The following is a 22,601-nucleotide window of genomic DNA, read 5'->3' on the forward strand; positions in this document are numbered from 1 at the left end:
ATGTCTCATTAGTAGTTTGAAGGAGAGCCCGCAGTATGTACAACGCATACGGGAATGTGCTATCAAAGTCTGTTCACATGGGAATAATGATTTACCACCATTTGACGAACAGGTGTATCGCGGCTGCCGCTTGCTCACACCACGTAATGATTGGGCGAAACACATCAACGGTCAGAGTGCCCAATTTTCCCAGATTGGCGCGATAAGCTAATTGGACAATGTGAATCAGGCAGACTGCATGGAAAGAAGCGGTGCATACAGCTAGGTTGTGAAGGCAGAGCGCACAGGCCATCGCTAAGGCAATACACACGTAGGTTGCAGCTTTGAGGCTGAACTAAGGTGGTGAGCTGGTCAAGTAGTGGGTTTTTGGATGGAACGGAGGACAAAGTTGGGCCGAGGAGAGGGCGCGCTCGTGGCTGGGTGGTCTTACTGTGCGCCCGCCCGAGTGATGGGTGAGTGTGTTGTAGCTTTACGCCCTGTGATAGACGGAGAACGGGTGAGTGGTAGAAACGGGTAGTGTGTACGTATATGTATGATGGCTGCTCTCGCTCTTGTTAAAGAAGAGGATAGGCAGCACTTGGTATATTCTTTTCGACGGCTTCTTGTGTTTCTCTCCTCTAGCCTTTGAGGATATCGTGCATAGTCTATACGTATAACTCGGATTACTTCTTCTCTATTCACACCAAGGCTCAAAGACGAGAGTCATGACGAGTAAGTCGGTACAGCCGCCCGAGGACGTGGTTAAGCCTGCGCTGCCTGTCTCAGAACCCGTGAGCGAGGCGGCATCCGAGCAGGTGGATGCAGTAGAAGCGGAAAAGTTCCAGCCGGGATGGCGCTTTATAGCTGCTTTTGGTAGTCTGTGTATCATAACGCTAATGGCTGCGTTGGATGCTACCTCCATCTCTGTTGCTCTTCCAGTAAGTTTTGTACAATCTAGAAAGATGCAGAGTATCGGATAACTGAAAATCTCTAGATTATGGCCAGGGCATTGGGCGGGTCTGCTATTGAGGCGTTCTGGAGCGGCACTTCATTCCTATTGACATCGACCGTCTTCCAGCCAGTAATCGGATCGTTTTCGCACATTTTCGGGAGAAAGGCATTGATCTACATCAGTCTTGCATTCTTTCTGGTTGGTTCCATTGTCCCCGCTGTGGCTGACAACTTCACCCTCATCCTGGTCGGGCGGTCTATCCAGGGTATCGGAGGCGGAGGTATCATTTGCCTCACAGAAATGGTGGTTGTAGATACTGTGCCTCTGCGGGAGCGAGGAAAGTGGCTTAGCTTCTTTGGTGCCATGTGGTCGATTGGCACCGTAGCTGGACCGCTTCTCGGTAAGCAATATGCAATGTAGATGCAAAAGGACAGTAGCTAACGACACTAGGCGGTGGCTTTTCACAGAACGTTAGTTGGCGATGGATCTTCTGGATCAACCTCCCATTCATTGGCATTGGCGCTGTAATGATCACCATCTTCCTCAAGCTCAACCAGAAGCATGGGGCTTTCCTAACCAAACTCCGCGAGGTGGACTGGATCGGCATGATACTCTTCCTCGCCTCGACCACTGGCTTCTCAATTCCCGTTACCTGGGGCGGGGTGCAGTATCCGTGGGATTCGTGGCGCACGCTTGTACCGCTTATTGTATGCGGTGCTGGCATGGTTGGCTTTGTCTTGTACATTGAATTTGTGGCTGCCAACCCGCTCATTCGCACATCTGTCTTCAAGAACCGGTCTGCTGCCATTCTCTATACTGCCACGGTAATCCACGGCATTATCTTGTGGGCTATCTTATACTACCTACCGCTGTACTTTGAAGCGGTCAAGGGATTTGGGCCGATTCTTACCGGGGTTGCTCTGTTTCCGTGGACGTTTACGGTGGCTCCAGCTTCGATTGCGACGGGTATTGCTATTGCCATCCTGGGCACGTACCGATGGGCCAACCGGGCAGGGTGGCTCCTTGCTACTGTGGGCATGGGTGTGCTAATAGTAATCAAAGTCGATACGTCGACTCCAGCGTGGATCTTTATCAGTCTCGTTGGTGGGATAGGAACAGGTATCCTGTAAGTGAGATTTTGTGATGAAGAAGAACAAGGGGCCCTAACGATTGCCTAGTTTCCCTGCCATGGCATTGGCCGTGCAAGCCAGCGCGACGGCAGCGGACCAGGCGTATGCTGCCAACATGTTTTCCTTTTTCCGCGCATTCGGCCAGACACTGGGAGTGGCTATTGGCGGAGTCGTGTTCCAGAACCAGATGAAGAAGAAGATGCTGACATTTTCACTGCTGGCCGAATTTGCGGATGAGTATTCTCAGGACGCGGCTGGGCTAGTCCGCATCACCAAGGAGATGCCCGGTGGAGAGATGAAGGACCAACTAAAGGAAAGCTACACGGACGCATTAAAGTACATCTGGATAGTGATGCTGGTGTTCAGTGCGGTGGCCATGATTGGCAGCTGGTTCATCGAGGCTTATGATATGAATGGGGCCATGGACCAAGAGAGGGCGTTTGTCGACAAAGACAAGGTCAAGGATATGGAAAAGAGCGGTAGCCCGTAATGCAGGGGTATAGAACTTGTTTTGGGAGAAGCATCGACAAAGCATCTAGACTTTGATGGGGAACATTTAGAATTAGACGGATATGATATGAAGCGAAGCAGACGCGAAGATTATGAAAAACAAGAGTTTAAATGGATCCAAAATGACAGCAGGGAATGGTTCACGGAGACGCACGGCGTAGAGTTCTGCTACATAAACATGTTCTCCAAAAATGCTCCTGAACGAAGCAGGTTTTATAAGTAAAATGAGACGTAAAGAGTTGTCTGTTCACATCTTAGGTTTCGAACGCACCAGGTAATGAAACCATACTAATTAGTTAATCCAATCATCCACAAAGAGTCGGAAAGCTCTAGCCGGCGTTGACCTAACCATTTTCCGTTTAGTGTCGCATTGCATGGCATATAGAGACAAGAATCTCAAAATACGATACTTAGAGCATCGTTCAATAAACCGGACGACGAAATATAGGGTAAGGTAGTTGCGTAAGCCGAGGTGCCAGTTGAGGCACAAAACATCGTTGCTAGTGTATTAAAGTTATGTAACTTATATAACTAGCCAGATAATCGCCTGTTTTTCTATGTAAGCATCACTTCTATGTGAGATATATAGAAACAAAAATAATAAGGGGTTTTAAGTATGTTTCTATACTAAAGTTTTCAGCCTCGTATTTACTCAACTTAAGGCATAGTGTAAGCCCAGAAGTAGCATGTATAGTCACGTGGTTACTCGCTAATTAATAACATTGTATTTAAACTTGCTCCTATCATGAGACACACAAGAATACACAATACTTTCTACATCCAAAACTGCTTACAAAATATGTATTCCACCTCCTATCACCACATCGGGCCTCGGGCGCTCTCTATGATTCCAGCATTGGATCGACTGGTGTCTGGCCTTCTGGCGCATCCCATTCTGCATAATCTGTGCTGTGCACTTCTATCCCTGTAGGTTTACGCTTCCGGCTATGCCTCCCCGTATCTGCTTGGCCTTCACCTGCAACTGCAACTGCCTTTGGTCGACCGCGCTTTCCTTTGCCTTGAGTAGGAGTTTTGCTTATGATGAGAGTTCAAGTAGTTACCTATATTAAGATAGCTATCTGTTCTACTAGTTACCGTATTTTCATAACATAGTGTCTTGGCAAAGCAAAGTATGCTCATAGCCTATTGTTGAGACATCGATTACAGGCTCTCGTCATGCATCTCGTACAACTATTTACAAACTTGAGGTGATGATGGCATATTCCACACGTTTCACGTTCACCATGCCTGCCATATGTTCGTTCCCATTTATGGTCACATTTGCCGGCGAACCGACTAGTATCCTCGTCTGCGTCTTCGTCGTTAGCAATTGCATACCCTCCGGCTACGGTTGCGAGTCGCATGCGCATATCTTCTAAGATGTCAATGTTAGGATCTAACTCAGGTATTTCACCCTCTTCAGGCATCGCGATTCGGTTGCGTGGGCCATTCCCAGCTTTTCCGTTGGTGAGGAGGCGCCTTTCATCCCACTGAGGGCAGGTGCAGGTCTTCCATAGCGTTGCGCATAGGTAACAAAACTGCGTGCCGCATCGACATCTATCCCACTGTCAGCGATGATTGGATTCATGATCTCTTTCGGTCTTACCGCATATGGTAGCAGCCTGTGGTTAGCTCAACCAATGTTCTACAGTTAGGACATCGCTGCCACTCCTCTTTGTTAGCTACTTCTATCAGTCGCTGTATTGATGGATCTCTTGGGCACACCCCATTGTGTCTTGGATTTTGACAAAGAGCGCAGGTTTCGTTCTGGCAAGCTTGGCATACTGCAGTATCAGCAGTGACATTATCAGGCTTGATAAATTTGGCACAATGTCGGTTACTGCAGTATACAGGATTCGGCGTCGCTAGCTCCATCTGTTTGTCCTCGTATTGTGCTAGCAGTGATGGTGGGCACAGTTGCTTGCAACGAGATATCGGCAAGATTTTGCCGCAGCACCGAGGCGGAAAAAGAGTGGTGTCTGCGAGACTAGTGTGAATTAAGTCATTCAGGCACGTCCTGCAGTAAGCATGAGTGGAGTCGTCTGTCTGACGCTTGCAGCAAAGCTCAAGTGCATCAAAGCGCGGATACGGCTCCATGCAGGCAGAACACAAGATGTGGGTTGCATGCTCGTCGTGATCTGATGAAACTTTTGCCCTTTCTTTGCCTTTTGCCTTGGATTTGGAAGGGCCAGCTTTGCCGTAGAGATTATGGTCCGACGCGGTAGCTAATTCGGTATTGTGTTCAGTGGGCTTGTAAGCATTGATTACTGCCAAAGTCTCCGTCAGCAGGTCCAAATTCTGCGTCGAATTTAGATTCTGGTGATCATCATTGGCCCTCAGTGGTCGCTTCATGTCGTCTCTCTTCGATGAAAGCGATCGCGTAACGTGTTCATCAGCAATACCGCTCAGTCTACACGCGAGATTGTGATCCTCTTCCGCCTGCCTCTCTTCTCGAAGAGATTCAGCAAACACAGCTCGATTGTCTTGATCTTGTCTGAGGAGGTTCATAGCGAAGGCCTGGTCTTGCAGGAGTAACAAGGCGCGTTCCAGTTCATCCTGTAATGTCTTCCAAGCCGTCCACTGATCCCCCTCATCCGACTCTTGCAGTGCCGACTCGACGTCGGCGAGCTGCAACTGAATCGCCAGTTGTGCTGTCTTCGGATGGATGCCTACTATTTCCATGGTTTTTCGTAAAGTTGTATGCTATGATAATTGACGACTGATGAACGTATTTTTTGTTGAGGCGAGACCATGATAGCACTATAGCCGACCTTATCCATGCCCCGCACTTAGTATGTGCACGGACTCAAATGTATGTACTGGATGTGGTCAGTGCATGCAACAGTTCAGCCGATGCAACACCATCAGCCCCACCAAAATTTCAACCCATTACTTTCAACGCGTAATATCTCAACCACCATGACAGCTCTCACCAAAGCGATTGCAGCGATCGATTCGCAAGATGCGGAAGGTCAACTTTCATACCGCGCAGCTGCAAAAAAGTTTGGTGTTGAGCTTACAACATTGACGCGCCGGCACCAAAACAAAACACAGTCACCAGCTGCAGCTGCAGCAAAACGTCAATTACTCACTCCACCACAAGAATCTGAGCTAGTAAAATATATAGAAAAACTCTCAGATCGTGGTCTACCACCTACGCGAGCAATAATAAAAAATTATGTGGCGGTTATTGCAGAATGGGAGCCCTCCAACAGCTGGGTTACTCGGTTTTTGAAGCGCCACAACGATGTAATATGCATCAGAAAAGCCACGGGTATCGACCGCGACCGTCATCGGGCTGACAATCCAGCTAACTACCAATCGTATTTCGATCTCATCTACGCTAAGCTCGATCAGTATTCAATTGAGCCGCATAATATCTACAATATGGATGAGAAGGGCTTCTTACTTGGGCGTATTATGCCATCGAAAAGAATCTTTTCAAAGGAGCTTTGGGAGCAAAAGAAGATCCGCAAGGCCCTCCAAGATGGGAGTAGGGATTGGATCACGATTATTGGGTGTATCTGCGCAGATGGGAGCTCGGTGGATCCTACGATAATCTATGAGGGCACAGATGGCCTTCGCAATGAGTGGCTGCGCGACCTTGAAGCTGGAAAACACCAGGTTTTTTGCTGTAACAGCCCATCGGGCTGGAGTAACAATGACCTCGCGCTGGCTTGGGTTGAACAGGTGTTCGATCGGCTCACAAAGGAGAAAGCAAAACGCGACTACAGGATGCTGCTCGTCGATGGGCATGGTAGTCACCTCACGCCGTCGTTCATCGATTACTGCGATACCCATCGAATACTCCTCGCAGTATATCCACCTCACGCCACCCACAGCCTCCAGCCACTCGACGTTGGCGTGTACTCACCTCTGGCGCTGGCGTACAGCTCCGAGCTCACCAATCTGCTCCACAGCGATCAAGGATTACTCAATATGCAGAAAAGTGATTTCCTCCGCATATTTTGGGCGGCATATACATCTACTTTCACAGCTGACAATATATTGAGTAGTTTTCGAGCCACTGGGATCCATCCGCGCGATCGCGACGTTGTAATAAAACGCTTCAAAACACCACCACCACGAGCCGATATAGATACAGAAATTGGAGAGGCAGGTGATGGAGATAGCTGGAGGCATCTGTCAAAATTATTTGACGCTGCTATGCCGGATACATCAAAAAATGCAGCCAAACAGCTCAAACAGGCGTTCCATTCATTGCAGATCCAAAACGAGCTTTTGCACCATGAAAACGAGGAACTGCGGGGTAGTATTACTACCAGAAAACAGCGCAAATCTGAACGAAAGCTTCTCAACCTGCAGCAGCACGAAGAGTATCACAGTACTGCGGTGGTATGGAGCCCTCGGTCGGTGAGGGAGGCCAGAGCCCGCGAGGCAGCAGAACAACAGCAACACCATGAAAAAAAACTCCAAAAAAACAGCAGAGGGAGGAGCGAGCTGCCGCAGCTGCTTACAAAAAACAGATGGCTCAAGCTGCGCGGGAGCATCGCGCAGCTGCTAGAATGGTGCAGCAGCAGGAGCGTGCCGCGAGGGCTGCACAACTAGCTGCTGCGCGAGCCCAAAAAGCAGAAGATCGCGCTGCTGCAACCGCACAAAAATCTCGCGATAAGCAGAAAATAGCTAAGCGAAAAGCTTCATCAACTCAGAATCAAAAAGTATCAAAGCGGCGTCGTGTTGTGGAGGCTGAAAGTGGTGGTGGTGATGCATCACCACCCGCCAAGCCTCCCACCAAAACCACCACGCGCGGCCGCAGTGTGCGGTTGCCCAGTAAATATTTATAGATATATATCAAATATACGATCATGGCACTACTCCACCAAAAAATCTCGCGATAATACCGTTTTGGTGGTGGTCAAAAGCTTCGTTTTTTGGTGGGCGCCCATTTTGGTGGGGTGTTGCATCGGCTGAACTGTTGCATGCACTGACCACATCCAGTATGGTACATCGCAGCTTGGCTAGCGAGATTTGTCCCCCACCAAAGCACCGAACTGCTTCACCTTCACACAGCTTGACATCAACAAGATTGTAAGTGAATTTTTGAATTTTATATAACAATTCAGGGTCTCATAAACTTCCTCCACGGGTTTGAGGCTTAATTTTGGTCCGTGTTGTGATTCAATTGCATGTTAAAGTTAGTGATATCTTAGAAGAAATCGCCAACTTCAACTCGATTTAACTTGTTCTTCTCACTTTAGCAATTCACAAAACTTAGAGGAGAATTGCTTCGGTGTATGCGAAATGTGTTTCCAGCTTTAATTTACACGTTGTGTTGAGATAAAATTGCATTGCGCAGCGCAAGAGGTCGCATTTTCGGTACTTCGGTGAGGGACAAATCTCGCTAGCCTCCTCATGATTGTATTAATAGGACAAAGACTGATAGAAAGTGCCAGAAGAAAAAGTCACATGATCGACTGGAAAGAAAGTCACGTGAACATTTATCACAAATGACAAAGCTAGGCTTGTTGCGCTGAACTCCCGTTGCGAATCTTGCCAATCGCTTCGGCGACGGAGAAACTTTCTGATCACCATCACAGAGCATCATCTAGTACTTCAAGACAAGGATCTAAAACTACGATACCCGGAGCATCGTTCAGTATCCCCGATGACTGAATTCAGGACAAAATAGTTGCGTAGGCTGAGATGCCAGTTGAGGCACGAAGTGTCGCCGCCAGCGTATTGACCTCCCACAGCCGGACTACTGTGTGTTTCTTTACCTAAGAATTAGTTATGTGTAGGATATATGCAAGTGAAGACAATAAGAGATCATTAATATATTTCCATAAGTTTTTCTCCCTCTTGTCTACTTGCTTAAGAAATAGTGTTCCACTACACCGGTTGTTTCGGTACGAAGGGATGCATGTTAATTAAGAAGAGCCTCTTTTATTATTATAGAGAGTGTGAGGGCGTTATAATATATAACTATATAAGAAGTTAAACAAGAAAGAAGTAGGTACGTTTTTTGGTGTAGTAAAACAAGTTATTTTGGTGGGGGAAATTCTAGCGAGGCCAGACTTATGAACTAGTACTGTAAGTAGTTACTTAAACTGTGAAGCAAGGTTTGGGAATCACTGTGCCATAGCCTTTGCTGATAGCGCGGGGTCGCTTGTTGTTACTCACGTTGTTATTGGAGCCAAGAGCCGCAGGCTTGAACTGAGGCCGAACTGACACCAAATCACCAGACTCCACACCCGATTCAGCCGATCATCATGTGGTATCTTGGTGTGCATGATCGGCCTCAAAGTGTGCATCACTGCGATCAAAGGCATGCATTCGCTGAGGTCTGGCTCGCTCGTTGCAGAACAGGAAAGCGGCGGACACGATACAGCAGGCTACGTACTTTAGGTTGCTGATTGTCCACCCATATAGCAAGATACTATTCTCCTCTTTCACCTTTGCCACTTCTTTGTGGCGCTGTACTGCTACGTCACGACCATATGCTGACACTCTTGGTCACTCTTACAGCAAGTAAGTGGGACAAAGGATGCGACTTAAAACGCAGCCCCGCAATCCTTCCACCCTCGCCGTAATCGCGTGCCAGGAGATCACTACCTCTTGGCATTACTGAGCAATTGAGTAAACTAGAGCACGGCAGCATACACAGCAATCGGCAGCGAGCCCTTATGGCTCATTTTTTTTAACCGAATAGCTAAGGCAATAGTAAATTCCACCCAGTAACTTACCTGCAAAGTACTCTGTTCACAGCACAGTGCCTCTTATCTATGTATAAGAGTGACATTACAGGGGAATCTCAGCCGTTCTGAACGAAGTATGTACGTAAAGAGTTTAGGTTATGTGTTGGGTTGCGATTTACGACGCTGAACAGCGCTCTGCCTGTGAATGGAGTCTATGCCAGCCTTCCCACCATCGCATCCAGTAAGGTGCTTTTTCAAATAAAATACGAAGGGAGTATTATGCTTGCAGGGTGGTGGGCTGTTACTGCACCTACATCTTGCTGTGGGTTCAAATGCTCGCTCAGAACACTGAGGAAAGCGTGGAAGATTCGTAGAAACCACAGGAAGATCTGAGAAGGAACTTCCGCTTAATTTAAAGCCTAGCATTGGAGCTGTTGCATGGTGGTGTGATTTTCTTTTGTGGCGCCTGGTACGCGCCGTAGAGTGGGGCACCGCCAAGATTGCTGATCGACGGGCGCGTTGTTCGCGTCGCTAGCATCGTCAATGGTGGGATAGCAGCGTACGGCACTTTGGACACCAACATTGGACATGAACATTAGATACGAACACGCAATCGGGGATCCATACTAAGTCAGGATTAATAGAGAAAGTTTCTTCCAAGATCATAACTCATACGGCATTCACCTATACTCCAGGGCTAGATGGATGCCCAAGCGCCTGCTGCTCGTCGACAGGTATTCTTAAAGTATCGTGAGCTTTTCACTGGTAAGAATGTACGAAAAAGAAAGGCTATACGCAAAATTCTCCTCAAAAACTTGCCTGAACTAGAAGCGTCTGCCGGTGACGCGCATATTAACAACATCATCTCAATCCTCAAGTCTCTTCTTGAGGATGGCGTTTTCCAATCTGAGGAGATAGCAAGCAAACACTTTCCAGACCTCATCATAGGACCACCCTCGGAAATAGCAGCCGGAAACATCTCAAAAAAACGTAAGGCGTCGCCTACAAGGTCAATCAATGTTAAACGAATGGTGCAAATCGAGGCTATCGACAAATCAAGTCCTGAGGTTACAGCCGGTATGTACTTTACTTAGCCATTTTCTTGTCCGATAGGTGAAATCTCACATGCTTCCATGCAGGAATTTCTACTACCAACAGCTCAGGAAACAGGCCCTCTTACGTAACTCCGCGACCATCTGCATTTCCCTACAACGTTCAACATTATATCCTATCGCTATCTCAGCAGATCCTTGAAGAAGCATGCTTCCGATTCGTGAAGAGGTGGCTTCCTTCCTTGCTTGAAAAGTGTGGCTGGGTTTGTGCAGCTGCGGTCGAGCTTACAAAGTGGGTGCGTGTCATCAAGAAGCATCTAGACATTCTGCCTAGCGGTTGCATGAATACCGAACAACAAAAGCGTTTCAAAGAAACCTTACCATGCATTAATCGATTACGCCACACCGCGGTTCATCGCCTGCATCTTACCTCCGTTCAGTTGCTAAAGCAAGTTCACTCCGCGCATATACTAGCTGAAGTTTTGCAAGACAGCGAGTGCAGAAATAAATTGCAAACCATACATTTCAGGATGGATATGTGTGTCAAGAATATGGACCATGATATGGAAGCAATGGAGCAAGAAGCAGAACGTAGAGCCCGTCAGCTGGAGCAAATGCTGCGGACAACTTTCGCACAACAGCAGAAGAAACTATCTTCAGCCGCAGGCCAAGGCCTGATTGATTCCATCACCACAGAATTTGGACTCCCCCGCCCGAATGCGGCAGCAGAGATCAAGGCCACATTCACATGGGACGAGCATACTGGAAATACTGGAGGCACAATACTCATTGATGAGGACGACATCGAGAGTGACGAGAACCGGTTGCAAACGGAATTGTAATAGTTATAAAATTATGAAGTATTGTCTAGATGTAGGATTTTCTGCTAGATATTCAAGAAATAGGGGTTTCTATGAATGATGAGGGATATGCATCATGTTGGAACTTTACGTGGTAAGATTTTAGTAGATTTTGCATTGATGCCCTACAGGAAACGAGGTACACAGTCGGTGTGTCAAGAGGTTGCTGCAAAGAACCTCCGACAAATGCAGACACTCGGTAATTATTATTGCTTTCCCGCATGAGTTCCATATCCGAAGACTACCGTGAGTGCCTTGATAGAACAACGGGTCAGTACACAGTTTTGTGGAGCATCCGCCAAAATCCCGCCGCCTCGGCATCCTGCCAAGGCAAACATGTTGCACCTGTGTCACAAGGCATACCTCCACCCACGATATCCTCTTCAGTCACGACTCGGCACTCCTATTTACACAATTCAAATCAGCAACGTGCCATTCCTACGACACACTCTTGCGCATAGTGGCCGTATACGCGAACTCGACCGGCGCTCCTGGTCACCCTGACACCCGCTTTAGGATGCGGCCTTGCTGTGGTGATCTTGCCGTAGCTGCTAAGCATACAATACACACCAATGTGGCAGCAACGGGTTGAAGAGGGACTCACCACTCTCTTCGACATGATGAAGTAGTCTGCAAAGTTCCTTGACATTGCTACTCAATGGTCTTGTTCGTGGTCGGAAACCATCTCACCTACCATTGTACCAAACAGTCGCGCATTCAAGCTGGGAACTTGCGCATCGTACGTAGGGCGGATCGCCGAACATCGAGGCTCAAGCCCGCAGTCCGTTCGATCATCGCACGCCCCTCAGGACGCAAGCGGTGACAACGCGCATCATCCTTGTCAGAGCTTCACATTTATATGTAAATTTCGTCGAAAACCTCGGTGAACACTAGCGAGAGACAACACATAGTAGAAAAAGCGTTGACGGGGTCGCTGAGAGAAGTTATTCTCGGAAGTAACTAGGCGTAAGTAGATGTACTTCGATGTCTTGCATCCCTGTAGCGTCACGTTCGCGTCCTGATCTGCTGGACTGCATAGGCACGTGTCAACGTCCTTATGGTGACGGGAAGCCGCTAGCGTCCAGCTCAAAGCATCACAACACGACGCAACACACCAAGTTGCCAACATGCCAAAGCGCGCACACTCTGAAAGCAGCACTGCCTCGACGGATGAGAGTGACTGCAACGCCGATTCCTACGTATTTCGCCCTACCAAGCACCGCGCGCACTCGGCCCTGTCCTGCAATTTGTCGCTATTCTCCGTCAACACCGACCTCGATGCCCAGGGGGGCACACTGCCCCTCACGCGCGAAAACCTCAGAGTGCATACTCTCAGCACATCCTCACAGTACTCGCAGCCATCAGAGCTCGCCTCGGATACCCACCTGTCCATGTCGGCGCGCTCTGGGTCGCCAACGCGGAGCGCCTGGGACACGCGTGTCACGCTTCAAGCTTACCGCATTGAGGTCGATACACAACGTGAATTGCCGGCCGATCTTAAGCATCACTTCGACACAGTACTGTCATGTAAGAGAGATGGACCTCGCTCGCCCAACGCTCGCCGCGTCGTGCAGCATCACCTTGCAGCCTCGAGCCATTATTACTCTTTGCCGGCGAAGATGACCCGAGCGCGATCCATCCTGTGCCTATGATCTTTAGCAAACTCGACCTCAACCTGTCCCGCGACTTCCTTCCCCCGCCACCTCCCGGTAAGACGCTGTCCCAGTTGTCGCAACCTCAGGCCGGTATCATCATCGGATATCTGTCCACTTCGCAGGCCTATGAGTCTACACTCCGGACAGCCTTTACGCCTGACGAAGAGGCTGCGCTTGCCGACTTTACACTCAACCCTGCTCTTGTCTTCCCTTTTCTTAGTTCCCAATGGAAACCCGCTACCGGCGAATCGCACATGATTACACACTATCAGAGCGCCCGCGATGGCGCTGCGATCGTTCGCTACCTCGACGAGTTCTACAGCATCGCCCACGGTCGACCTGCGACAGCGCTCGAATGCGCACACGTCTCTTTCACCTGCGATATCCAGGTACTCAACATCTGGTTACATTGGCGTGAGCTGGACGCTAGTGGTGGTGCGACATACTACATGAAGAGCATCTTCGACTGCACCTTGCGTAATGAGAATCACCTTCTCGCCGCGCGGGGGCTGCTGTGGAACCATATCGATTATGCGCTAGACAGCCGGCTGCGCTCGCTGAAAGACGCACTTCCTGCTTTCTATACTGAGTTTCCTAAGCGGAAGTTCAAGACCACCAAGGCCGTCGGCTCCTCCCGAGCTTCTGTTCAATCAGATTCTATCGCCCACGCCCCGATTTCCTTGCCGCCCACTCCCTCGTCGAATCACAGTGGACTCGATCCAGTCAAACGGCACAACAAGCGACCGCGGACGGGAGCGAATGCTGATGGGTGAAGTAGGCAAATGGAGTATTGTGTTTTTGTGTACTTTGCATCTTTGATATGCAGAGATCAGCGAGTCTCATTAGACGGACTGCGAGAAGCCTGCGCAGCCAAGGCGGCTATTCATTAATGAGGTAAGGCGATAGGACCGACAGTCCAGATCAAAGGGAATATCACTGTCGAATAAAACCTGTTTCAGACTATGACGTTTTTTTTTTGACGAAACATAAAGATGGAGCAAACTCTGGGAATTTCACATGACAAGCTGATCAGGTGGGGCCATCCCTTTCGATGTGGCATGGGAAGGTTTTTGCCTACAAGATCAAAAGCAGGCCTGGAAGTTCCGCTGCATTGAACCAGTCTGGATCGGCGAGGCAGAACGCGCCATCGTTGGGCACGGCTCGAGCTTGGGTGGGCGGATACGGCCATCGGTCGGGGACGGTTGAGCGAGGTCGATACATGTTCTTCCCTCCGCAATGATCGGGCATGGCTGTTGCAGACAAAAAGCTCCCAGTTGCCTATTGCTACAATGATATTGTTACGTGACGTATGTGGTTGGCACATGGCCCGTCATCCTGAGCCGGACCATTGCGCTAGAGGCTTCTTTGCCTTGCACAGCCACTTTGCAAGCTATAAAGCGCATGTCCTGAATCGCAGCTAACAGACAGAACATTCAGGAACGCACTCGGCAATGCGTTCGATCAGCGCCACTGGTCTTATGTCCACTATCAAGTACTGGCCATTTTTATCTTGTGGTCGAGCTTGGTTTGACAACAAGATGAAGCCGCATGGCAGCTTCACTGGAAAGATCTTAGTTTGTAGTAGCGCTAAAATGCTAGTGGTATCCATTTTCTTTGTTTTCGTGACATACGGAGCTGTTTTGTTGCTTGGTATACTCCTTGGTCCGGAGATGCTGCATGCGGTTCTTTCGTATGTCGGGAAAGCTCGCGTTCCAAAAAGGAGGCCCAGGTATCTTTTGCTACATCATTTGACCTCGGGCCTACTTGTGTAAGCTGAGGGAAAGATTCCACGCATGATGATTTCTCTAATCGTCTTGCCGTCTGAGGAACTGGACAACCATTCCCAGTATGAGGCATCAAGCTCGGATCAGCATTGGAGGAGTCAATAACTAGTATCATGGCCCAAAACTCCCTAGCGGCGCCCTGCGCATCAGTTCAAGGACAGGCAAGCTGGGGAAAAGAGCATTTGGTGCTTAGTTCTAGTGGGTGAAAATCCAGGCTCTTCTTCGGCTTGCAGTTTTCGCGGCGTACCATCTCAGCGATGTCTGAAGCATTCAACGGGATCTCACCCTTTGTTCGTCTTCATACAAACTCACCGACATCCATTGAAGCCATCCCCATCGATTTGAGTCTCTTCAAAGCCCTCAGCAAGTCAGCAGAAGAACTACTAGCCGAGAGTAGTACATGTGACTGCGACGTAAAGGATGTGGGAGTTTCGGTTCCTGAAGATGCCATCCAAAGCCGCCCCACAACTGGGCGGATATTCACCAATGCTTTCGCGGGCGTCTTCGCTGAAAGAAGATTTCTTATACGCGGATCTGGATGCCTGGAGGCAATGACGCGGGCAGTAATGACGGGCGATGATTGAGTTTGGATGCGGATATCTGGACTGGCGCCTTGCTGCAACAGCATGAACACGATCTGGTACGCATCATCATCTAGCTTCCTTTTGAGCAGGTCTTCATCGCTGACGTCTACCAAAAGGACGCGCACTAAAGCATTGCTGAGATTGTGTACATGCTTGCCGTCCAATTTTCGTTGAAGCTGCGCGTCTCTGTCGTTGAGATAGTGCTTCACCAAGCGTGGCAGTTTGGCTTCCGAAGCTATCTGTAACACCGTGCCTGCATTTTTTCCTAAAGGTTCGACAGACGCGTACAGCTATTGAGAAAGTAGCAGAGCCACAGATTCGTGTCGGGCGAAAATGACAACAGGGAGCGGAACCCTTAATCTGTTAATAAATTGGCTAGCTCCAGCTTCCAAAAGCATCTTGACTATCTCTAGATACCCATGAAAAGCGGCTGTTGCAAGAGGAGTCAAGTGCATGTCGTTGGCGGTCCATGGAATTGTAAGTCGAGTTTCTATATCTCCGCCCACCTGTAGAATCCGTTGAGTCATCGCCTTGAGGTTTCTTTTGGCTGCATAGTTTAGCAGGCTGCTTTTGTTGTACCGCACATTGTGACGAGATATGTAGTCTGCGATGACCGGATAGAACCTCCGACTTGATTGCGCAAAACAGATTTGATCTTTTTGGCAATCTAAGCGCTGTACCACCTCGAATAATATCTCGTTCGGCATAGTCCAAATTGCTGCGTTGTATCGGTAAAGCTTGAAGTAATCTTGAACAAAGTAATAAAGCCTTCTGCTAACCTTACTCAATACCCGAAGATCCAGGATGTTGAGAAAAGACGCAATTTCAACGAGGTTTTCACTCGGTAGTATGTAAAATCCTGTAGACAATATGTCATGGTTGAGTGCATGTTCACACATCATGGCGCGTGTTGTGTGTGAGAAAGTTGAATGACTTTGGTTTGTTTTGAGTCGCGATCACATTTCAGCCAAAGCTCTTCAACAGACGTAAGAGAATACCGCAGATCACGTGTTCGCGCATAAGTGGCTCCCTGCACGTCTCAGAGAACGTAGATATGGCTTTGTGAGCTTAGTCGCTTTGTTGCACACAACATGTCCAACCCAGTACGGCGTGATTAGAGCTAAAACTACAGATACTAAACGCGCTCGCATGTACGCAGATGCGATGACGGCCATCTACTTTGCAATTTTTCACGGCAAGAACCAGCCAGACGTGGGACGAGCACCTCGCGATAGTACACTCTCATGCACCTGCAGCTTCCAGCTTCTGTAAGCAGGCGATTCTTGATCTCATGCTAAACCTCTCTCGTTTAATGATGGCCTTATTACCTGGATAGTGCTAGCTCTTATCAGCAATGCCATGAGTCAATCTTCTCCCCAATACTCGGGCCAATCAAAGTGAGATATCTATGGAGTCTAACCCTCTTCCGAGCAAGCGTATACTGGGCAAATCGATGACCTGTGCGAGATGACAACTAAGCCGCGTGTGCAAAGCGGAAGCTGCAAATGCATGGGGGTATATCAGAATCATGACTGGCTAACTACTATGAGTGCATGTAGGCATGACAGGGCCACTGCCAATTCAAAGCTGTACAGTCGTTAGCGATTGCGGCTTCACCCCTAAACACAGTTACGCGACAGATTTGAACAGCCCCACCTTCCGCACACAGCTTAGTAGCGGCTGTCTGCTGCAAAACAGATGACGCGGTTGGTCAATTGTCGAACTACCAATGACAGATTTTATGGATGCTGCACGCAGGGGTGAAGCTACAATCGCTAGCGACTGTAACAAGACGAGGAAAGCCTGCCTGCAGTTTGTGCATGTCGCCCTTTCCAGGGCTATTAATCTCTATCTGGAAGATGACACATGGTAGCACTTAAACTCTGATGACAATCATATGTTGCGAGCGCTACATAGGATAGGGAACATGTCAGGTCCTTGGTCACCACTTCCTCTCAACATTCTCACTTGCGTTCAACAAGAGTCTTTAGAAGGGGCACCAGCGCCTCAATCCGAAATATGGCACTATGTGATGCTAACCTAATGTGGGTATTGCGACAGCCTATGTTCGCAAATAGTCCAATACAGATAAGCTCGCTGCCTGACAGATAAGGCTTAGCATCAGCGCTGATCCGCCAGCGTACGCGCACGCTGGGAGGATAATGCACTCGCATAAGCCATCTTCGAGAGTGGCTGTAACTTTTTTCTCCTATGCTCGCCTGCTACATATGGAAACGGCCAGTGGTATGAATGCAATGGCTGATAACAGCGATTGCGGTGCAGAAGTGGCCGAACCCGGGTCGTATGGCTGCTGCGGCCGTCCTGCGCTACAAGCGAGGTTGACCGCGATACGACTCGATCCTGACCGTAAGCATTTTAAAGGATCTGCCGGCTCAGCACACGACATGAACTGTGCCGCATTGGCGCGACTGCTTGCCAATAAGCAACTTATGCTCTCCAACCGACGGATCGTAAGCGAACTTCCCAATACGCCGTAGTGCAAACAAGGGTAGGCCAGTTTACTGCAGGCAGCTGCGTCGCGCATCCTACGGGAAAAAGTATGGTATGGTAAAGTGGTCCTTACCGATATGTGGTACATACAGCTAGTTACAGGTTTCTCGCAAACTCAACAACATCTATGCTTAGCTCATATGCCAGAGGTCTAGCAAAGGCTTGATTATCAGGGGAGGTCTCTTGTTAAACACCACGTGCACATATCTTATCAATAAGCAATTTCCGTGCACAGAGATTCATCCCGCATAGACCAAAGCCGGCAATTCTAGGCGCTTCTTGCACTTACTATGTATCACAGAAGTCAATTTACTGTAGCTCGGCGGCTGGATGGACCTTGCGTGGGAGTAGCGCCTTTTTCCTTTCCCACAGAACTATTAGATGACCCTAGGGGCAAGCATAGTCTCTGACTGACCATCTTTCACGGCTAACAATACGCTTTTTATTATAAGTCGAGAGCTGCTACGAGAATACAGTATCAGACCCTTCATGGCAGAACAGCAGCTAAGGGCGAGTTGCACTGCAACCAACGCAAGTTTAGATATTTCCACAGAATCAGGGCTTCACGCTTGGATCTATTCGAACTATTGTGAGAAGGGCTTTCGATACAATGGGACATCCAAAAGTTTGGCAGGGTTGCGAGCGCATTTGTTTGCCCTGAACACCGGGCTTTCGCGAACAAGCATCCGCCAGGCGATTCATCAGTGAGTACACCCCGCAACTGATCCTTGCTCGGTAGTGTTCTGTGTCAATTTGATTCAGCTCTAAATACGGGTCGACTTGGATGTTGTCTTGCAGTGAAGTTCTGAACCTTGATATCTAACGATATGCATGCTACACACTTATACATAAATTGACGCCAAACAGGCTTCTTTCACCAGAGCATCCGTACAGCCTGATGGGAGCAAAAACGAAGGGTATCCCAACGAACGACACAAGAAAAAAAGATACGGATATCCTGCCTTCGCAACTGAGTGCTAACACAACCAACACGGAACCACTGAAGCCACAATCGACTCCAGGCATACCGTGCATGTCGCAGCTCGGTCTTACCCAAGTTGCAATGGCGGGAGAACATGATTCCTTCATCCCAAGTAGCAAGAGTTACGGTTCTTCCAGTACCGTCGTGTCTGAGGACCTTGCAGCTGATACAGGTGGGTGCGTTCGCAAAGGTAGTCTAACATTCAAATATGGCATTTTGAACGATACAGACCTTCTCATATCAGACGACGGCGAACAAAATGAAACGGGAGATATTCAACTCCACGAAAGGGCTACCCAAATTCGGCATGCACCATTGTTGGGCGTGGATGTCATCTTGCAGAACGATCAACACCTTCTCCCACAATATGGGCTCATAGGTTTATATGGCAAAGCGAAGGATATCAGATCTAAGCTTTTCATGAATACTAATGTTCCGTTTTCTATGTTCCTTTGCGGAGTTCAAGGAAGCGGCAAGTCCCACACAACATCCTGCATCCTTGAAAATTCTCTAATACCTTCTAAACATCTTGGAAGGCTCCAAAACCCACTATCTGCGCTAGTATTTAGCTATGGTCACTTTAGTGGTGACAGCATTGGGTCCAGCATCAGCGAATCCGCATTCTTGGCTTCTAGCAGAGCCAAAATACCTGGTGCGGCCCATGTCAAAAAGGTGCATGTCTTGGTCTCACCGTCGAACTATGTGCGAATATCGAAGCTATACCTACAGCTTCCCAACGTTTCGGTCACGCCGTTTAAGATAAAACCTCGGAACCTCAACATCACTACAATCCTTACGTTGATGAATGTGAATGAGTCGGAAGAAACACCTCTTTACATGGCACAAGTCACGCAAATACTTCGGGAGATGTCGACAACAGGAGGACCATTCGACTACAAGGCGTTTAAGCTACATCTAAAGAAGCAGAAGTTCAACCCTGCACAAACCAACATGCTCCAGATGCGTCTCAGCTTACTCGAGTCATTCTTGGACATGACAGATACCTCACCCGAAATGTCGTTCCTGCCTGGTGAAATAACAATCATGGATATGTCTTGTCCCTTTGTTGATGCCAACACAGCGTGTGTCCTCTTTGAGATTGGGCTTCAGCAATATCTGCATTCTCAAGGTACCGGTAAGATGATCGTCTTAGACGAAGCACACAAGGTATGAATCATAAAACCGCTCCATTCCCGGTTTTGTCATTGATCCTGACTAGTACATGCTTAAAATACCGGGAGCGAAGTCGCTGAACGAGGCACTTCTCCAGACCATCCGCCTACAGCGGCACCACGGTGCTAGGGTTATCGTCTCAACACAAGAACCTACCCTTTTGACTGACCTGATCGCTCTTTGCTCCGTTACGGTAATTCATCGCTTCTCAAGTCCAGAGTGGTTCTCGGCTATCAGACGCCATGTTCCCATCACAGATGAGAACCGCGATGATCTCATGCGAAGAATTGAGAGCCTGAAGACGGGCCAGGCGATCGTATACTCACCTAACACAGTTCTCGGTTCTGATGACTATGGAAGTTTAATGATGGGTACAAGTGGGATGATCGATGTTCGAATCAGGAGGAGACTTACAAGCGATGGAGGACAATCTGTACTAGCAGTGTAGGAAAGTTACTTGCGGAACAGCCCATTTTATTTCTACTCGGTGAGGAGGGTACCGTGTCTGCTTCCATGATTTTCATTTCAAAAGCCTTTTTTTGCAATCGTGACAATCAATCTAGATTTAAAACCCTGCTTGTGCATGAAGCAATGTAGCTCATTGCTGCGTGGGTTAGTTCATAAGCCGTAGTTATCGGTTGCAATATATGAGGAGGTCTCTTGGAGTAAGTGCAGTCCCAGAGATGGGTGTATTGCATCAGGAATACTCGTATAATGCCGGTAGAAGTGGCCATATGCGAAAAATCAAGTGACACAGTTTCCCAGATGTACATATGAGCTGCCTAAGCCGAGTGTTTAGCCCTGAATATCTCGCCTAGAAACTAGAGAGCATTTCATAAGCTATGGCTCTTGGAAGACCTACGGATTTTACTTTAAGCAGGGGCTGAATGCTTAGCTGAAGGCGGTGGCACCGACAGGGAGATATATCACATTTTCAAGCACGCTGTAAGTAGACACTGCAGAAACTTCGGTTTGGTTTGCAAGAAACTATTCTCGAGATACGATAGTGTTTTCAATAGTTTCCTGGAATCCCTACGTCTCGAGGCGTCGAATGTGTTAATGCATGTAAAATCTCATGCTGCCCAGCAAGGGGAGAGACGTTATTTTCCTGACAAGTATCGGCTTTGACCATTCCCAGAGTTATAGTATATTGAGCCCTGCTTTCATTAGCTAAACAAGCGTCGTTAAATCGAAGTTGAAAAGCCGTATATATTCGGGTTGCTATAGTAGTATGATTCATTGCTCTAGGTATGTGGGGTGGGATAATGACGCCGCATCAGAGCACCATAGCTTATGGTCAGCTGTTGTTGTTCGCATCAGGTAATCACCTTAACCTGCGTCACAAATATCACTTTTTACACAGCTATTCTGATCGAATCTATTCTTCATTTTGGTTTGTACACATATGTACACCACAGCGCAGGCAGGAGTAGGCTAGGGTATGTACTACAAGCAGCTGTACGGGCGAGCATCAAAGGGCTACTATTATACACTCTAAACAGCGTACGTTTTACGTTTTCGCTAAGCTTCTCATTCTCTAGACAATAGTTAATATTACGCTTAAGCGTCCGGATTGTTAGAGGCGTGTTTAGCTCTAGTGGCAGTGGTGTTCCATCTGTAGTAGCGTTGCTACTACTATCACTACTATCACTGCCAGCATCTTGGCAATCAGTGTCCCAATCAGCAAAATCTCTCTGTATATTATTCTTAACGCGCTTAACATCTAATGAATATAATCCTGAGTCCCGCCATCATTTTTGTATCGTACGGGGCTTGAATGTATAGGCGCGGATTGACTCGATAGCAGCCAAGAACTTAATCTTATTGAAAGCTGTACAGCCTGTTCGGGTTGCATGATCAACAGCTTGCGCGTGCCAGTGCTTGTACGGCTGGAAACAGCCCACATCAAGTGGTTGGAGAAAGTGAGATGTATTTGGAGGCAGACGATAGGCAATAACCTTGTGATCCTCAAGGACTTCTAGAAACTCTTGGGTGCAGTGTGAATCAAATCCATCGAACAGAAGCAGCCGATATACCCCTTGAATATGCTTCTGGCTCTGTTGTACGAAGTGCTTTACCCACTCATAGCTTAATTGATCGTTTGTATAGCCACTATCGCTATACGCGATCAGATGGTTATCGGGCAAATCAGTGAAGTAGCGCTCAAGGAGCGCGTCGCCTTCAGTAATAACCATCGGTGGGATAGCGTGACCTGCAGCGTTGACGCACTCAGTTACAGTCAATGATGTACGATCATCAGGCGTTGGTAAATAGACACGGCGGCGAGGGTCGAAAGTAACAACCCACTGGTCTTTTCCGATTCCAATGCGAAAGCTAGTCTCGTCAAAGTTCCAGATATCTGATGGTGGGATGCCATGCGTCTGAATCAAGCTTGTGAAGGTGTCAAACCACTCTATAATAGAGTCTGAGTCATGCGCAAGTGCGCGATTAAGATTAAGAGATCTCTGTCGCCGTACGTGAAGCTCGGGTTGCCGTTTAAGCCATTGTTTTGCCCATCGCGAGCTTGCAGTTGGTGGAGGACCAGGACTATCATGAGCTTGTTGAAGAAGATAATTGGCACATGATACAATCATAGGCAATCGTACACAAACGCCAAGTTAATTAAGACGTGCGATATAATCGTACAGCGCTTGGTCTTGCGCCTTAGCAAGCTTGTAGGTACCAGAAGGACGTTGAGGATGTGTTAGGCGGCCCTTTGATCGGGCGAGTAATCGCTGGTATGGAACACCGTATTCACGCGCAAGCTGCTTAA

At 48.2% G+C, this 22,601-nt stretch overlaps 6 protein-coding genes across 6 annotated transcripts; 4 read left to right on the top strand and 2 right to left on the bottom strand.

The window, feature by feature from the left end:
• Positions 1-704: 704 nt before the first annotated feature.
• On the top strand, positions 705-2,683 carry PSV08DRAFT_208433 (major facilitator superfamily domain-containing protein; the record flags this gene model as incomplete). The annotated part of the gene is made up of 4 exons (XM_066092070.1): positions 705-917; positions 974-1,331; positions 1,382-2,057; positions 2,110-2,683. 4 exons carry the CDS (start codon positions 705-707, stop codon positions 2,549-2,551), a joined length of 1,689 nt encoding a protein of 562 aa, XP_065948412.1. The 3' UTR covers positions 2,552-2,683.
• A 911-nt stretch (positions 2,684-3,594) lies between these two features.
• PSV08DRAFT_326504 (uncharacterized protein) lies at positions 3,595-5,284 on the bottom strand. The gene is made up of 2 exons (XM_014221466.2): positions 4,178-5,284; positions 3,595-4,128 (listed from the first exon to the last, which is right to left on the bottom strand). The coding sequence occupies exons 1-2, from the start codon at positions 5,251-5,253 to the stop codon at positions 3,708-3,710; spliced, it is 1,497 nt and encodes a 498-aa protein (XP_014076941.2). The 5' UTR covers positions 5,254-5,284; the 3' UTR covers positions 3,595-3,707.
• Positions 5,285-9,782: 4,498 nt separating this feature from the next.
• On the top strand, positions 9,783-11,360 carry PSV08DRAFT_208440 (uncharacterized protein). Its single transcript, XM_066092071.1, has 2 exons — positions 9,783-10,304; positions 10,367-11,360. Exons 1-2 carry the CDS (start codon positions 9,929-9,931, stop codon positions 11,119-11,121), a joined length of 1,131 nt encoding a protein of 376 aa, XP_065948413.1. The 5' UTR covers positions 9,783-9,928; the 3' UTR covers positions 11,122-11,360.
• An 876-nt stretch (positions 11,361-12,236) lies between these two features.
• Positions 12,237-13,567, top strand: PSV08DRAFT_380001 (uncharacterized protein; the record flags this gene model as incomplete). The annotated part of the gene is made up of 2 exons (XM_066093380.1): positions 12,237-12,666; positions 12,714-13,567. The coding sequence occupies exons 1-2, from the start codon at positions 12,267-12,269 to the stop codon at positions 13,565-13,567; spliced, it is 1,254 nt and encodes a 417-aa protein (XP_065948414.1). The 5' UTR covers positions 12,237-12,266.
• Positions 13,568-14,161: 594 nt separating this feature from the next.
• On the bottom strand, positions 14,162-16,061 carry PSV08DRAFT_229169 (uncharacterized protein; the record flags this gene model as incomplete). Its single annotated transcript, XM_066092234.1, has 4 exons — positions 14,162-14,683; positions 14,738-14,839; positions 14,891-15,452; positions 15,477-16,061. The coding sequence occupies 4 exons, from the start codon at positions 16,059-16,061 to the stop codon at positions 14,382-14,384; spliced, it is 1,551 nt and encodes a 516-aa protein (XP_065948415.1). The 3' UTR covers positions 14,162-14,381.
• Positions 16,062-18,038: 1,977 nt separating this feature from the next.
• Positions 18,039-20,354, top strand: PSV08DRAFT_229170 (uncharacterized protein). Its single transcript, XM_066092235.1, has 3 exons — positions 18,039-18,377; positions 18,541-19,822; positions 19,875-20,354. The coding sequence occupies exons 1-3, from the start codon at positions 18,163-18,165 to the stop codon at positions 20,274-20,276; spliced, it is 1,899 nt and encodes a 632-aa protein (XP_065948416.1). The 5' UTR covers positions 18,039-18,162; the 3' UTR covers positions 20,277-20,354.
• Positions 20,355-22,601: the final 2,247 nt, after the last annotated feature.

The sequence above is a fragment of the Bipolaris maydis genome (genome assembly GCF_028858645.1).
Source record: "Bipolaris maydis strain C4 unplaced genomic scaffold PSV08scaffold_13, whole genome shotgun sequence".
NCBI classification, from domain to species: Eukaryota; Fungi; Ascomycota; class Dothideomycetes; order Pleosporales; family Pleosporaceae; genus Bipolaris; species Bipolaris maydis.

Excerpts from the sequence above, each read along its gene's own strand:
- PSV08DRAFT_326504 (XM_014221466.2), bottom strand. The coding sequence starts at position 5,253 with ATGGAAATAGTAGGCATCCATCCGAAGACAGCACAACTGGCGATTCAG. Across the intron at positions 4,129-4,177 it reads ACAGGCTGCTACCATATGCG|ATGTCGATGCGGCACGCAGT; the intron begins GTAAGACCGAAA and ends ACAGTGGGATAG.
- PSV08DRAFT_208440 (XM_066092071.1), top strand. The coding sequence starts at position 9,929 with ATGGATGCCCAAGCGCCTGCTGCTCGTCGACAGGTATTCTTAAAGTAT. Across the intron at positions 10,305-10,366 it reads AAGTCCTGAGGTTACAGCCG|GAATTTCTACTACCAACAGC; the intron begins GTATGTACTTTA and ends GCTTCCATGCAG.
- PSV08DRAFT_229170 (XM_066092235.1), top strand. The coding sequence starts at position 18,163 with ATGGCAGAACAGCAGCTAAGGGCGAGTTGCACTGCAACCAACGCAAGT. Across the intron at positions 18,378-18,540 it reads ATCCGCCAGGCGATTCATCA|GCTTCTTTCACCAGAGCATC; the intron begins GTGAGTACACCC and ends GACGCCAAACAG. Across the intron at positions 19,823-19,874 it reads TCTTAGACGAAGCACACAAG|TACATGCTTAAAATACCGGG; the intron begins GTATGAATCATA and ends GATCCTGACTAG.